The 15,444-nt window shown below is 34.7% G+C and overlaps 1 protein-coding gene across 6 annotated transcripts in view; it reads left to right on the top strand.

Annotated features, from left to right (window-relative positions):
• Window positions 1-15,444, top strand: part of ZDHHC21 (zDHHC palmitoyltransferase 21) — a 66,438-nt gene that overhangs the window by 36,266 nt on the left and 14,728 nt on the right. For 4 of the 6 annotated variants that reach the window (XR_004744894.3, XM_078369338.1, XM_035305961.3 and 1 more), the window contains one exon: window positions 743-859. Coding sequence is in view for 5 of the 6 variants with exons in the window: in XM_078369338.1 (XP_078225464.1) it covers window positions 743-859 (117 nt within the window). In the remaining variant the exon portion in view is untranslated. Of the gene's footprint in view, window positions 1-742; window positions 860-10,548; window positions 14,126-15,444 lie in introns of those variants that run through there. The other 2 variants (XM_017973660.4, XM_078369348.1) reach the window with 1 other exon arrangement.

The following is a 15,444-nucleotide window of genomic DNA, read 5'->3' as shown; positions in this document are numbered from 1 at the left end:
CATTCTTTTATGTTTCTACAGTACTCTGCATGCATCGCTGTTATAGAATAGATCATATTGCTTTGGAGTTTTGCAAAATTGGGCTCTCTTTCTAAATAACCTCCGTACTTCTTAAGGCATGGACCATATTTTTATCATTTATACATTTCTGTTGTATAACACAGTGCTTGACAGTGGTGGTTGGATGACTGGATGGAAGAATGAATGAAGTAGGCTTGAAGAGAACTGTTCTTATGATCCTGTTATATATGATTTACCTTCATTTTGACTATGTTAATAATTTCTAGATCTCTTGGTCACTTGAACTTTAATAATATGAATCATGCTTGTGTATGCAAACTTTTTAGCAGAAAAATAATAAAATTCATTTTGTAGACCAAAGATTGTACAGCCATCTGTGTTTTGTTTTGGGTTTCTTTTTCTTTTCTTTTTTTTCTTTTTGGCTAAAATACGTTCAAAAAACAAACAAGGCTAACTTGCAATTCTAAGAGGAGTTTTAATGCAATAAAGGAGTAAATTTCTATATTTTTCAGCTTGCTATTGTAAATTAAAATACCTATTTTTGAAATTTTCAAGTATTTATACATTGATTTAAATAGAACAAGTTTAAAAGAGGAGAGATATTTCTTTTAAGAAATAAGGAAGATGTGTTATGGCTCAATTCTTGATTATTATTGCAACTGTAAGCAATATAAGCAACTCTGAATTGTTTTTAAGGTTTTCTTTTTATTTTCCTTTATAGGACCTCTTTGTTGTTAGACATGAATTGGCCATAATGAGACTAGCTGCCTTTATGGGCATTACTATGTTAGTTGGAATAACTGGACTTTTTTACACTCAACTAATTGGCATCATCACAGTAAGTATATTTTTAATGTAAAGTAACATTTATGAATATATTACCTAATTCTGAATGTAATTCTAAAAGTTATAGGAAGTTTAGAAATCAAAGGAGAAAATTACCCATGCTTTTTAATACTTTCATATGACTGTGCAATTTTAAAGTAGTTATAATCAGGTACAAAGTACATATAATTTTCTATCCTGTTTTTAAAAATTAACAAAATAGTATTTTTATATGACTGTAGGCATCATATTTGTAGTTTTTATTGATACACAATGTATTACATATTTATGGGGTACATAGGAATATTTGTTACATGCGTATAATATATAATGATCAAATCAGTGTTTGGAGTCTCCATCACCTTGAGTATTTATCATTTCTATATGTAATGAACATTTCAAGTCCTCTTGACTAGTTACTTTAAAATATACACTGTTGCTGACTGTAGTCACCCCACTGTGCTACTAAGCATTATAACTTATTTCTTCTAACTGTATGTTTATAACCATTACCTATATTCTCTTCATCCCCTGTTTCTACCCATGCCCCCTTCCCAGCCTCTGGTATCTATCATTCAGTTCTTGACCTCCCTGAGATCAGCTTTTTTGGCTCCCACACATGAGTGATAAAATATTGTATTTGTCCTTCTGTGTCCGGTTTGTTTCACTTAACATAATGACCTCCAGTTCCATCCATGTGGCTGCAAATGACAGAATTTCATTCTTTTTATGGCTGATACTATTATTCCATTGTGTATATGTACCAATTTTAAAAAATCCATTCATCTGTTGATAGAAACTCAAGTGATTTCATTTCCTTGCTATTGTGAGTAGTGCTGTGATAAACATGTAAGTGCAGGTATCCCTTTGATAATACTGATTTTTTTCTTTCCTTTGGATAAATACCCATTAGTGGATTGCTGGATCTTACAGTAGTTCTATTTTTAGTTATTTGAGACTTCTCAGTATTGTTTTCCTTAGTGATTTTACTAATTTACATTCCCACCAACAGTGTACAAGTTCTCTTTTCTCTGCATGTTTGCCAGCATCTGTTACTTTTTGTCCTTTTAATAAAAGCTGTTCTAACTTAGGAAAGATGATTTCTTATTGTGGTTTTGACTTGCATTTCCCTGTTGATTGATGATGGTGAGTACTTTTCATATACCTGTTGGCTGTGTATATATCTTCTTTTGAAATATGTTATTCATATCCTTTGCCCACTTCTTAATGGTATCTTTTTTTTATTGTTAAGTTGAATCCTTGTATATTCTGGACATTGTCCCATGTCAAGCAAATAGTTTACAAGTGTTTTCTCTTATTCTACAGGTTGTCTCTTCCTTCTGTTGATTGTTTACAGCTTTTTAATTTAATAAAGTCCCATTTGTCTGTATTTGTTGTCAGCACTTTGAGGTCTTAACCCTAAAATTTTCATCTAGACCAATGTCCTGAAATATTTTTCCTAAGTTTTATTCTAGTACTTTGGCAGTTGTAGGTTTTATGTTTAAGTCTTTAATATATCTTGAGTTGGTTTCTGTATATGGTGAGAGATGGGGTCCAGTTTCATTCTTCATTTTTATGCATATGGATATCCAATTTTCCCAGCACTTCCCATTTATTGAAAAGACTGTTCTTTTGCCAGTGTATGTTCTTGATGCCTTTGTCAAAAATCAGTTGGCTATAAATATGTGAATTTATTTCTAGATTCTCTATTCTGTTCCCTTGGTCTATGTGTCTGCTTTTATACCAACACCATGCTGTTGTGGTTACTATAGCCTCATAATATATTTTGAAGTCAGGCAATGTGATGCCTCCAGCATTGTCCTTTTTGCTTAAGATTGCTTTGACTATTCGGGCCCTTTTTTGACTTTATACAAATTTTAGGATTATTTTCTCTAACTGTGAAAAATGATGTTGGTACCTTGATAATGATTACATTGAATCTGTAGATTGCTCTGGGGAGTGTGGTCATTTAACAATAATAATTCTTCTGATCCATGATCATGGTATATCTTTCCTTAATTTGTCTCCTCCTTTAATTTCTTTCATGAGTGCTTTGCAGTTTTCCTTATAGGGATCTTTTACCTCCTTGGTTAAATTTATTCTTACAGTGTTGTTTTTGGAGCTATTGTAAATGGGATTGTGTTTTTTATTTCTTTCTCAGCTGGTTTATTATTGGTGTATAGAAACACTACCGATTTACTGATTTTTGTATGCTGATTTTGTATCCTGTGACTTTACTGAATTTATCAGATTGAAGAGCTTTTTGGTAGAGCCTTTAGGTTTTTCTTGATATAAGATAATATCATCAACACAAAAGGCATAGGTGGCCTTTATTATGTTGTAGTACATTTCTTCTAAGTTTGTTGTGAGTTCCAATTCCTTCCTCTTCAATTTTTTGAAATAGTTTGAAGAGAATTGGTGTTAGTTCTACTTAATTTAAAATTTGGTGGAATTGGCAGTGAAGCTCTCCGGGTCCTGAACTTTTGTTTGTTGGGAGACTTTTTATTACTACTTTGATATTATTACTTTTTATTGGTTTGTGCAAGTTTTCTGTTTCTACACAATTCAATCTTGGCAGGTGTATGTGTCCAGGAATTATCTTTTACTCTACGTCTTTCAGTTTGTTGATATATGTTTGTTGGTAGTAATCTTTGATGATCTTTTGTATATCAATGGTATCAGCTGTAATGTCTCCTTTTTCATTTCTAATTTTATTTACATGGGTATACTTTCTTCTTAATTAGTCTTGTTTATTTATTCACTTGTTTGTCTTTTCAAAACACCAACTTTTTGTCTTGTTGCTTCTTTGCATATTTTTTAAGTCTCTTTTTCTTTTACTTCTGATCTGATCTTTGTTATTTCTTCTACTAGTTTTGGGTTTGATTTGTTCTTGCTTTTATGGTTCCTTGAAGTGCATTGTTAGACTATTTACTTGATTATCTTTCTACTGTTTTGATACACTAACTTATTACTGTAAATTTCCCTCCTAGCATTGCTTTTGTTGTAGTCTGTAGGTTTTGGTATGTTTTGTTTTCATTTGCTTCCAGAAAGTGTTTGATTTCCTACTCAGTTTCTTCCTTGACTCAATGGTTGTTCAGAAACATGTTACTTAACTTCCATTATTTGTATAGTTTCCAAAGTTCCTCTTGTTATAGATTTTTAGTTTTATTTCACTGTGGTTTGAGAAGATACTTGATACAATTTATATATTTTTTTCATGTTATTTGAGACTTGTTATTTGTCCTAACCTATGGTCTGTCTTGGAAAATGTTCCATTTGCTGATGAGAACAATGTGTATTCCGCAGCTGTTGGATGAAATGTTTCGTAAATATCTGTTAGGTCCAGTTGGTCTAGAGAGCAGTTTAAATCTGATGTTTCTTTGTTAACTTTTTCACTGGATCTGTCTAAAGCTGAGAATCTTGTGTCCAAGTCCTCAACTATTATTTTATTAGAGCCTATCTTTCCCTTTAAATCTAAAAGTTGGTTTATATATCTGAGTACTCTGGTGTTGGGTGCATATTTAGAGTTGTTATATCTTCTTGCTGAATTGATCCCACTATCATATAATGGCCTTCTTCATCACTTCTTACTATTTTTAACTTACAGTCTGTATATCTGATATAAGTATAGCTAACTATTCCAGCTTACTTTTGGTTTCTGTTTGCATGGAGTATCTTTTTCTGTCCCTTTACTTTTAGTCTATGTGTGTTTTTACAGGTAAGATGAGTGTCTTGTAGGCAGCATATTGTTGTGTTATGTTTGTTTGTTTTAATCCATTCAGAAAGTCTATATGTTTTAAATGCGGAATTTAATCCATTTTCTAAAGATTATTATTGATATGTGAGAGCTTACTCCTGTCATTTTATTGATTTCTGATTGTTTTATATATCCTTTGTAACTTTTTCTCTCTTTCATTGTTTATCATTGTGGTTTGGTGGTTTTCTTTAATGGTAACATTAGAGTTCTTCCTCTTCCTTATTTGTGTGTTGGCTCCACCAATGGGTCTTAAATTTATTTATTTATTTATTTTTGAGACAAAGTCTCGATCTGTCGTTAGGCGCCAGGCTAGAGTGCAGTGGGTTGATCTCGGCTCACTGCAACCTCTGCCTCCGGGGTTCAAGCAGTTCTCCTGCCTCAGCCTCCTAGGTAGCTGGGACTACAGGCACCTGCCACCATGCCTAGCTAATTTTTGTATTTTTAGTAGAGACAGGGTTTCACCATGGATGGTCTTGATCTCTTGACCTCATGATCTACCCACCTTGGCCTCCCAAAGTACTGGGATTACAGGTAATGAGCCACTGCGCCTGGCCTTAAATTTATTTTTTATTAAAAAAAAATTGAGATAGAGTCTTGCTGTGTTGCCTAGGCTAGAGTGCAGTGGTGTTATCTTGGCTCACTGCAACCTCTATCTCTCAGGTTCAAGCAATTCTTGTGCCTCAGCCTCCCAAGAGTGGGATTTATACTTCCCTGTGTTTTTATGATGGTAGCCATCATCCTTTTGTTTCCAAGTATAGGACTCTCTTAAGCATTTCTTATAGGACCAGTCTAGTGGTGATAAAGTCCCTCAGCTTTTGCTTGCTATCACCTGCCTTTTTCTTTTATTTATGAAGGATAATTTTGCTGGAAATAATATTTTTGTCTGAAGGTGTTTTTTTTTCTGCACTTTGAATAATTATCCCATTTACTCCTGGCCTATACAGTTTCTCCCGAGAAATCCACTGTTAGTCTGATGGAGATTCCCTTATATGTGACTTGATGCTTTTTTTCTTGCTGTTATTACAGTTCTCTCTTTGTCTTTGACTTTTGATAGTTTGATTGTGATGTACCAGAGGAGACCTTTTTGCATTGTATCTGTTTGGGGATCCCTTAGCTTCCTATACCTAGATGTCTAGATCATTTGCTAGACTTGAGAAGTTTTCAGCTGTTATATCCTTAAGTAGATTTTGTAGGTTTTTTGTTTTCCCTTCTTCTTCTGGGACACTAAAAATTATTTGGTCACTTTATGGTGTTCAATATGTCATGTAGGCTTTTATTTTTTAAATGTTTTTTTTCTTTTTTTTCTGGGTTATTTGAAAATACCTGTCTTCAAGTCATGAAATTCTTCTCCTTGATTTGTTCTGTTATTGAGACTTTGAAATGTAGTTTATACTTCATTTAATGAATTCTTCAGTTTCTGTTTGGTACTTTTTTATATGTATTTGTTTAGTAAATTTCTCATTCAGAGCTGGAATTGTTTTTCTGATTGCTTCATATTTTCTGTTTCATCTTTATCTCTCAGTGAGCTTCTTTAATATTATTTTGAATTATTTTTCTTGGATTTCATAGATTTCTTTTTGATTGTAATGTTTTATTGGAGAATTACTCTGTTTCTTTAGAGTGCCATATTTCCTTGCTTTTTTATGTTTCTGTGTCCTTATGTTGGTATCTGTGCATTTGTTGTAACAGATGTTTCTTCTAATTGTTTGAATTTACTTTTGTAGGAGAGGACTTTTTCCTGAAGATGTATCTGTTGTGTTGGTGAGGTAGGGCCCTCCGGTTTTGATTCTGGGAATGTGCAGTATTATGGTTGCTGTATGATTTCTTTGGCTGTAAACAGCATCAGTGGTATCTGTGATTTCCTCAGTGGTTGTTAGTGGATGCTGTAGTGAAATTTTGCTAGGGACTAGGTTGCCAGGTTGGCCTGTTCCTGGTGCTTAGTGGTGGCAGCAGCAGGTGGGCCGGTTTTTGGGCACCAGGGTGGCATTGGCATTGCTGTTAGCAGGTCCATGCAGACCGATTATTGAGCCTTTTGGTGGCTTGGGTTCAGGTGCAGATAGTGGCAGTAATGAGCTGGGCAGGTGGACAGGTTCTCGGGTCCTGGGAAATGGGCATGTCTTGGGTGATGGCAACAGTATTGGTAGAACAAACCTCTGGCTCCTAAGTGGTTTGCACAGGTGTTAACAGTATCAGCGATGGGCTGGGTGGGCCACCCCTCAGACCCTCAGGTGACATGTGTGGGTGCCAGCTATGGTGGTAGTAGCAGCAGGCTGGGTGGGCCTGACCTCAGGCCCATGAGAGGAATGTTCAGGTGCAAATAATAGTGGACTGGGCTGAGGGTGGTTCCCAGGCTCCTGGACAGTGTGCTTGGGTACTGGAGTTTGGGGATGGACAGACCTAGCCTCAGGTTCCCTGGTGGTACATTCACCCGCTGGCTGTGGTAGGCAGTGGTGAGGTCATCTCCAGGCCCAAGGCAAAATATTTGGGTGGGGCTAATATCCACTGCAGCCCTGCTACTGGATTGCTTTCAGTGGCTGCAGCTGTATGCAGTGGGCTGGGGATTGCACACTTTGCTTGTACTTCAGCCTGGCAGTGCCACCCCTCAGTGGCTGCTGTGGGCAGGGGTTTGTCCATGTGAAAATGCACCCTGGATTTGCTGCTTTTTTTATGCTTATTGTCAGCAGGGTTTTTGCCAATGGTTTATGCTTCAGCCCTGGTGGTAGCAGCCATTCTCCAGTGGCTATGGGCAGGGAATATCAGTGGGGCTCCAGAAATGTGGAGGTGCAGGGGCTGTTGGACACTCCCTGGCAGGATACAGTCTGTTGGGGCTGGAATCTTAATATGATACCTTCCTGAAGCTGCTTAGGGCTCAAAGGCTGTGTAGGACCCAGTATGAGCTTCCTCTCTGGAGCAGTGCCTTCATGCATTCTCCAGGCAGCTCCCTATAATTAGTCTTGAGATTTGAGAGGGTCTAGGGGCTTTCCTCTAGCTAGGATGCAGGAGTCTGCAGTGGAAATGTTGGCCATTGGGGGTCACTCACTTACCGTTTTCCTGCACTGGGGAGCTTTTCCATGCTCCCAGCCAGTTCTGGCTAACCAGGCTGCCTTGCTTTCCTCTCAGTCCTTGCTTTAGGATGGTGTTTCCAGTCATTTATCTGTTGAATTCCAGTGTTCTCTCTTAGATGACATATTTTATGTGTGATTATCTACTCACTGTTGTGGTTCTTCTTTGTGAAGGAGGTGAGTACCAGATGTTTCTAGTCAGCTATCTTGAATACCACCTACAAGTTTTTGGTGGACATAACATTTTCATTCCTCTGGGGTATATAGAAGTGGAATTGCTGAGTCTAATGGAAACTGCATTTAACTTTTAAAGAATTGCCACTGTTTAGATTCTAAAGTTGCCGTGCCATTTTGCATTCCCACTAGCAGTATTTGAGGGTTGATTCCTCTACAGCCTTGGTGACAATCGTTATTACCTGTCTTTAAAAGTAAATGGTTGCCATCCTAGTGGTTTTGAAGTAGTACCTCCTGATGGTGTTAATTTGCATTTCTCTGATGAACTAATGAGGTTGAGTATCTTTTCATATGCTTTTTGTCGATTGCATATCTTCTTTGAAAGAAGATAGAAGATAGAAAGATTTGTGTATCTTCTTTGAAAGAAGTCCTTTGACCATGTTTTAATTGGGTTGCCATTTTACTGTTGAGTTAGAAAAGTTATTTATATATTTTAGATATAAGTCCCTTTTCAGATATATAATTTGCAAATATGTGATTTGCAAATATTCTCACATTCTCTTAGTTATATTTTCACTTTATTAATAGTGTCTTTTGAAGCACAAAAGTTTGTACTTTTTATTGTCTCAATTTATCTATTTTTTTTTGATAATGTATGCTTTTTGTGTCACATCTAAGATATCATTGCCTTATCAAAGGTCAACAAAATTCACTCCAGCATTTTCTTCTAAGGGTTTTATTGTTTTAGCTCTTACATTTAGTAATGTGATTCATTTTGAGTTAATTTTTGAACATAGTGTGAAGTAGGAGTGCATCTTCATTCGTTTACATGTAGATATCTAGTTGTCTCAGCCCGTTTCTTGAAAAGACAATTCTTTCTGCCATTGAATAGTGTTGACACCTTTGTTGAAAATTAATTGGTTGTTTTCTGGACTCTTAACTCTGTTTTATCTATATATCTATCTTTATGACAGAGATATCTTTATGTCAGTACCACACTTTCTTAATGATTGTTGCTTGATAGTAGTTTTGATTCATTTTTCGTGCTTTTTTTTTTTTTTACTGAAAATGCAGGAGTGAATTTTGTTGACCTTTGATAAGGCAATGGTATCTTAGATGTGACACAAAAAGCATACAGTATGAAAGAAAAAAAATGGATAAATTGAGACAATAAAAAGTACAAACTTTTGTACTTCAAAAGACACTATTAATAAAGTGAAAATATAACTAAGAGAATGTGAGAATATATTCAGTAAGAAACATTTAATTTAAATATGTATGCCATACAGGCATACTTGTTGTATTGCACTTTGTAGATAGTGTTTTTTTTTGTTTTATTTGAGACTGAGTTTTGCTCTTGTTGCCCAGGCTGGAGTGCAATGGCACAATCTTGGCTCACCACAACCTCCGTCTCCTGGGTTCAAGTGATTCTCCTGCCTCAGCCACCCAAGTAGCTGGGATTACAGGCATGTGCCACCATGCCCAGCTAATTTTTTGTATTTTTAGTAGAGACGGGGTTTCACCATGTTGGCCAGGAGGTGGGTGGATCACGAGGTCAAGAGATAGTGTTGTTTTTTTTAAAACTAGTTGAAGGTTTATGGCAACCATGCATTAAGTAGGTTTTTCAGTACAATATTCCCAACAGTGTGTGCTCACCTGTTGTTTCTGTGCCACAGTTTGGTAATTCTCATAGTATTTCAGACGTGTTCATGATTATTATATCTGTTACGATCTATGTTCAGTGATCTTTGATGTTACTATTGTAATTATTTTGGTGCACCACAAACTGCACCCATATAAATGGTGAACTTATTGGTAAATGTTGTGCATGTTCTGACTGCTGCATTCACTAGCCCTTCCTCTCTCTTTATTCTTTGGGCTTTGCTATTCCCTAAGATACAATAATATTGAAATTAGGCCAAATAACAACCCTGTGGTGGCCTCTAAGTATTCAAATTAAAAGACAAGTTGCATGTCTCATTTTAAATCAAAAGGTACAAATAATTAAAACTGCATGAGAGAAGCATATCAAAAGCTTAGATAGGCCAAAAACTAGACCTCTTGTGCCAAATAGCCAAGTTGTGAATGTAAAGGAAAAGTTTTTGAAGGAAATTTAAAATGCTACTTCAGAGAACATACAAATGATAGAAAGCGAAGCTGCCTTATTGTTGATATGGAGAAAGTTTTGGTGGTCTGGTTAGAAGATCACACAAGCCACAACATTCCATTAAACCAAGCCTAATTCAGAGTAAGGCCCTGACTCTCTCTTCAGTTTTATGAAGGCTGAGAAAAGTGAGGAAGCTGAAGAAGAAAAGTCAGAAGCTAGCAGAAATTTATTCTTAAGGCTCAAGGAAATAAGACATTTCCGTAACATAAAAAATGCAAGGTGAAGCAGCAAGTGCTGATGTAGAAGTTGCAGCAAATTATCCAAAAGATCTAAGATAATTAATGAAGGCGACTACCTAAAACCACAGATGTTCAGTGTATACAAAACAGCCTTCTATTGGAAGAAGATGCCATGTAGGACTTTTGTAGCTACAGAGGAAAAGTCAATGCCTGGCTTCAAACCTTCAAAGGACAGGACAGGCTGACTTTCTTGTTAGGGGCTAATACAACTGGTGAATGTAAGTTGAAGCCAGTGCTCATTTGCCATTCCAAAAATCCTAGGCTCTTAAGAGTTATGCTAAATCTACTCTGCCTTTGCCCTAGAAATGGAAAAACAAAGCCCAAGTGACCGCCACATCTGTCTACAGCCTGGTTTGCTGAATATTTTAAGTCCACTTTTGAGACCTACACAGAAAAATGTTTCTTTCATAATATTTCACAATGTACCAAGTCACTCAAGAGTTCTTATGAAGATATACAAGGAGATTAATGTTGTTTTCATGCCTGCTACATCTGTTCTGCATGCCATGGATCAAAGAGTAATAATTTCAATTTTTAAGTCTTATTATTTAAGAAATACATTTCACCGGCTATAGCTGCCATAGATAGTGATTCCTCTGATGGATCTGGAGAAAGTACACTGAAAACCTTCTGGAAAAGATTTACCATTCTTGATGCCAGTAAGAACATTTTTGATTTGTGGGAGGGGACCAAAATAGCAATATGAACAGGAGCTTGGAAAAAGCTGATTCCAAACTTCATAGCTAACTTTGAAGGGTTCCAGTGTTCAGTGCAGGGGATAACTACAGATGTGTGAGAAATAGTATTAGAAGTAGAGCCTGAAGATGTGACTGAATTGCTACAATCTCATGATCAATGTTGAATGAATGAGAAGTTGCTTCTTATGGAAGAGCACAAAATGTGGTGTTTTGAGATGGAGTTTACTCCTAATGAAGATACTGTGAACATTATTGAAATGACAACAAAGGATTTCTAAGGGTAGATAAACTTAGTTGGTAAAGCAGTGGCAGTGTTTGAGAGGACTGACTCCAGATTTTTGAACAAAGTCCTACTATGGGTAAAGTGCTATCAAACAGCATCGCATGCTACAGAGAAATCTTACGTGAAAGGAAGAGTCAGCCCATGCAGCAAACTTTATTGATTTAATTGTGGCAGCCACCCCAGCCTTAAGCAGCCACCACCCTGGCCAGTCAGAATCCATCCACTTGGAGGCGAGACCCTCCACCAGCAAAAAGATTGCATCTCCCTGAAGATTCAAATGATCATTAGCATTTTTTAGCAATAATGTACTTTTAATTGAAGGTCGATATATACATTGTGTTTTAGAGATAATGCTGTTGTACGTGTATTAGACTAGAATATAGCATAAACATAACTTTTTTTTTTTTTTGAGATGGAGTTTCGCTCTTGTTACCCAGGCTGGAGTGCAATGGCGCGATCTCGGCTCACTGCAACCTCCGCCTCCTGGGTTCAGGCAATTCTCCTGCCTCAGCCTCCTGAGTAGCTGGGATTACAGGCACGTGCCACCATGCCCAGCTAATTTTTTTTTTTGTATTTTTAGTAGAGACGGAGAGAAACATAACTTTTATATGCAGCGAGAAATCGAAACATTTTTGTTACTGGCTTTATTTCAGTACTCATTTCATTGTACAGAACGAAACCTGCAATATCTTTGAGGTATTTCTGTAAGTTATTTATGGTTTTTGTATATAAGATTTGATTCTGACTCTCTTCTATCAACATGTTAATTCTCAAATTGCAAGGTTTTTTTTCTGTAATATAGAAAACATTACATTTTATTAAGATAGATTGAGTTATGATGTGATATTTCTAAAACTGAATAGAAACCACATTTGTTAAATAATGCTCACTCCAAAACTTTCATCTGTTTCTGCATATACATGTAGTTCCCTCTCAGAACACTGTGTCAGACATTGCTGATATCTACAAAAATTATACATCTGTGAAATATTCAAAAAGAGCTAAGTATTAAAGAGAAAGCAAAAGGGAGGATATATTTGTTGTCTTAACCTTTAGTCACTTTACTTTCTCTTGAATACAAGTACTTTTTAGAATTACAATAAATTTTTAAGTCTCTTTAACTGGGATTTCATAGTGAACTTCAAGCATTACCCTTTTTGGATTAAAAAAAAATTAAAAAGGGTTTCCAGAATTTATTCCTCCTCACATTGGTCTTTGAGTCTTGATTATTTAAAAGTATAATGCATTCAGTGTTTAATTTTAAATCTAATGATTTATTAGCATTTAAATAAAATAGTTTTTTATGTTTTAATAAAGTTAAAATATAGATTATGCTTACTTTGTAAAATACATTTGCTGTTTTGTGATAAAATTAAGATTACCAACAAGAAATTTTATATTTGGACATATTTTTGTCATAATTTGAATCCATGGATCTCTCTTTACAGTGTTAAAGAAGTGATGAATTTCTTGGGTAGCATAAGAAAGAAGTGGGAGAAGGAATCACAGTAAATTTAATCCTTCCATTGCAGTCTTACTTTTCCCCTACTCTTGCACATTAAATATCTTCGAGGCATTTTGGGAAACTACTGGTACAGATATCGTTTCATTACATAAACTATTTTATTGCATAACTTGAATATAGACCAACTAGACATCAAACAAACAAAATAAGTGCTCTCTTTGGAGTTTAGCTTGAGGTTTCAGGAAACCAGCATATCAGTTTTCAGTAACTTTTTTTTTTTTTACCATTATTCATTTTTCCTTGGAATAAATAAATCATTTATCTCATGTATAGGAAGAAAAAAAATCTCATCTTCCTATTGATAGCAGGAAGGATAATCATAGCAGTGATAATCTGATGTCATTTTAGACCTAACAAGAGTAGATTATCTGTGACCCAGATAAAATAATTAGAAATTACTTTAACTTAAAAATAGTGGATTTCTAATCTCATTTTCAAGGTTAAAAGATTTCAACACAACCAGATGTTTCCATTAAATAGACTAATCTGAAGCCCAATTCAAAAGGATTACCTGTGATCATTTTTCAATTTAATTTTAAAAAGGATTTAAATGGCATTCTTTTTTATTAAGGGGAACAGGTTAGTCAAATTATTTTTTAGACTTCAGGCTGTGTAGCCTGTTTTTTCTTCTTTTTTGCTGTTTCTGAATGAAGTGGATAGTGATGGTGTTATTAATGTAATTGATGTTGTCTGAATTATTGAGCAGTACTTCACACACAGCCAACAATAATATCCATTCTGATGACCACCAGTACTAATAGTGCTGAGTGATTGTATTCGTCATGTTTTCAGTCACTGGGCTTGGAGAGAGTTAATCAAGAAGTGCTGTAACAGCTGGTACAGCACATTCTGGTGAGGTTCTGACAGTGAGCTATTGTGTACCATGACACCGCTCTGACAGTTTATCTAAATTTTATATACAAGCATTTTTGTTTTCTAGGCTCTGTGGAGTTTATATAATAGTGTAAGCTTTTGATGATGTCTCTGGAGCTTTTCTCAGTTGTGGTGAGGTTGGGGGTAGAGTGAGACAGATGTATTTAGTTGCAATTTTGTAAAAGACTAAATTCTCAAAAAAAAATAGTGATTTTTGCATTTGGTTTCACAGGTACTATCATTGGATTCTATTTGAATTACTAAAGATACCTTAAATCAAAGCTTTTCAAATTAAGAGGAAAATATTTCTCCCATGAATACTGGCTCATACTGAACTCACAAAGTTAATATTTACCTAAATACTGGAGAAATCACAAATGCAGGGGTGACAATTTTAAATAGGTTACCTTATGCAGTGAAAAGTATCTTATGTTCAAAATGTTAAATCAGTTTAAAGAAGACTATCTACATCATTAATAAAGATATCATTTTACTAATCAATTTGTTGACTTACTTGCCTTTTAATCTGTACACAGAAATGTAGTCCTGAAATTATTAATCCCTATAGTTAAATTTTGCCTGGTATTCTGCCCAATCATTGTGAATTAGCAGATTCAGTACACTCTTTATAAAAATTAGATTTCATCTACTCAACTCCAGGTCAGCATTGCAGACATGAAAATCATTGCTAATTATGCTGACCCCAGCTCACTTAGCCTTCTTATAAAGGGAACTCTCTATATCATTTTTATTTTCCTCTTTGAGTTTTTGCTTAACAGAAACAAAATAAATGTATTTCTAATATAATATTTCTAATTGTAATATTATATGAAAGATTTTATAGCTTTTTTAAAACCTAGAAAGTTGACTAAAATTTAAAATGTCCCTTTTTTAAAACATGCTTTTAACATCATATAGTAAAATTGGGTATAATTTTTTTTAGAATTTTGTATATAATAAAGAAGTTTATAGAAACTAGCTTCCCCCTTCCCAAAAATATTTGTTTAAATACTAAGTTACATTACATAATTGTATGAAATACTGTTTTAAAATAGAATTATTAAAATGTATTGTGATAATTGTGATGTGTGGAATGAATTGGACTACTCTTTATCATACATATGTTCCTGTTTATAATTTCTCTCTGCTCAGTGTAATAAAGTGCATGGATGTATTTTTGATAAAAGTAATTAAAAACATCTTTTTTTATAATTTTTTTCAGTAGGATAGTGCATTTACATTTTCTTAAATCACTACTAATTACTTGAGTGATTAAATAGATGCCTAAAAAATGTTGGTAAGGAAACTAAACATTTATGGATTTTCCTTTTACTTGCAATTTTCCCTAAATATTCATTTATTATTTTTGATCTGAATCTACACAAATATTTAATCTGACAGTAAAATATCATAGAATTGCAGGAAGCAGTAAATCTTATATTTATGGTTTGCTTATATTTTGTCACAATAATTTATGTACATTTTATTGATATATTATTATTCCCTGAATCTCAGCCAAAGGGGCATATTAAATGCCCATCTTTTTTCTACTGATAACTAAAAATCTTATCAAAGTAAAATTTTGGTGTTAAAAATGTAAGAGTAGTTAAATTTGAGTTTTGATTATAAACAGTTTTCAGCTGTTCCAAATATTCTAATTAGTGCAAGACTTATTTATACAATACATTATTGTGTATAATTTTTCTTGCTGGCTTCCTCTCTATATTCCTATATAATTATTTCTTGTATACTTGAATACTTTTACTAGACTGTAAGCTCCATAATGCTAAGGACTGTCATAGTAGATACTTAGTAAATTT

Source organism: Callithrix jacchus, chromosome 1 (assembly GCF_049354715.1).
Source record: "Callithrix jacchus isolate 240 chromosome 1, calJac240_pri, whole genome shotgun sequence".
NCBI lineage: Eukaryota > Metazoa > Chordata > Mammalia > Primates > Cebidae > Callithrix > Callithrix jacchus.
This window is presented reverse-complemented; position numbering and strand designations above follow the sequence as displayed.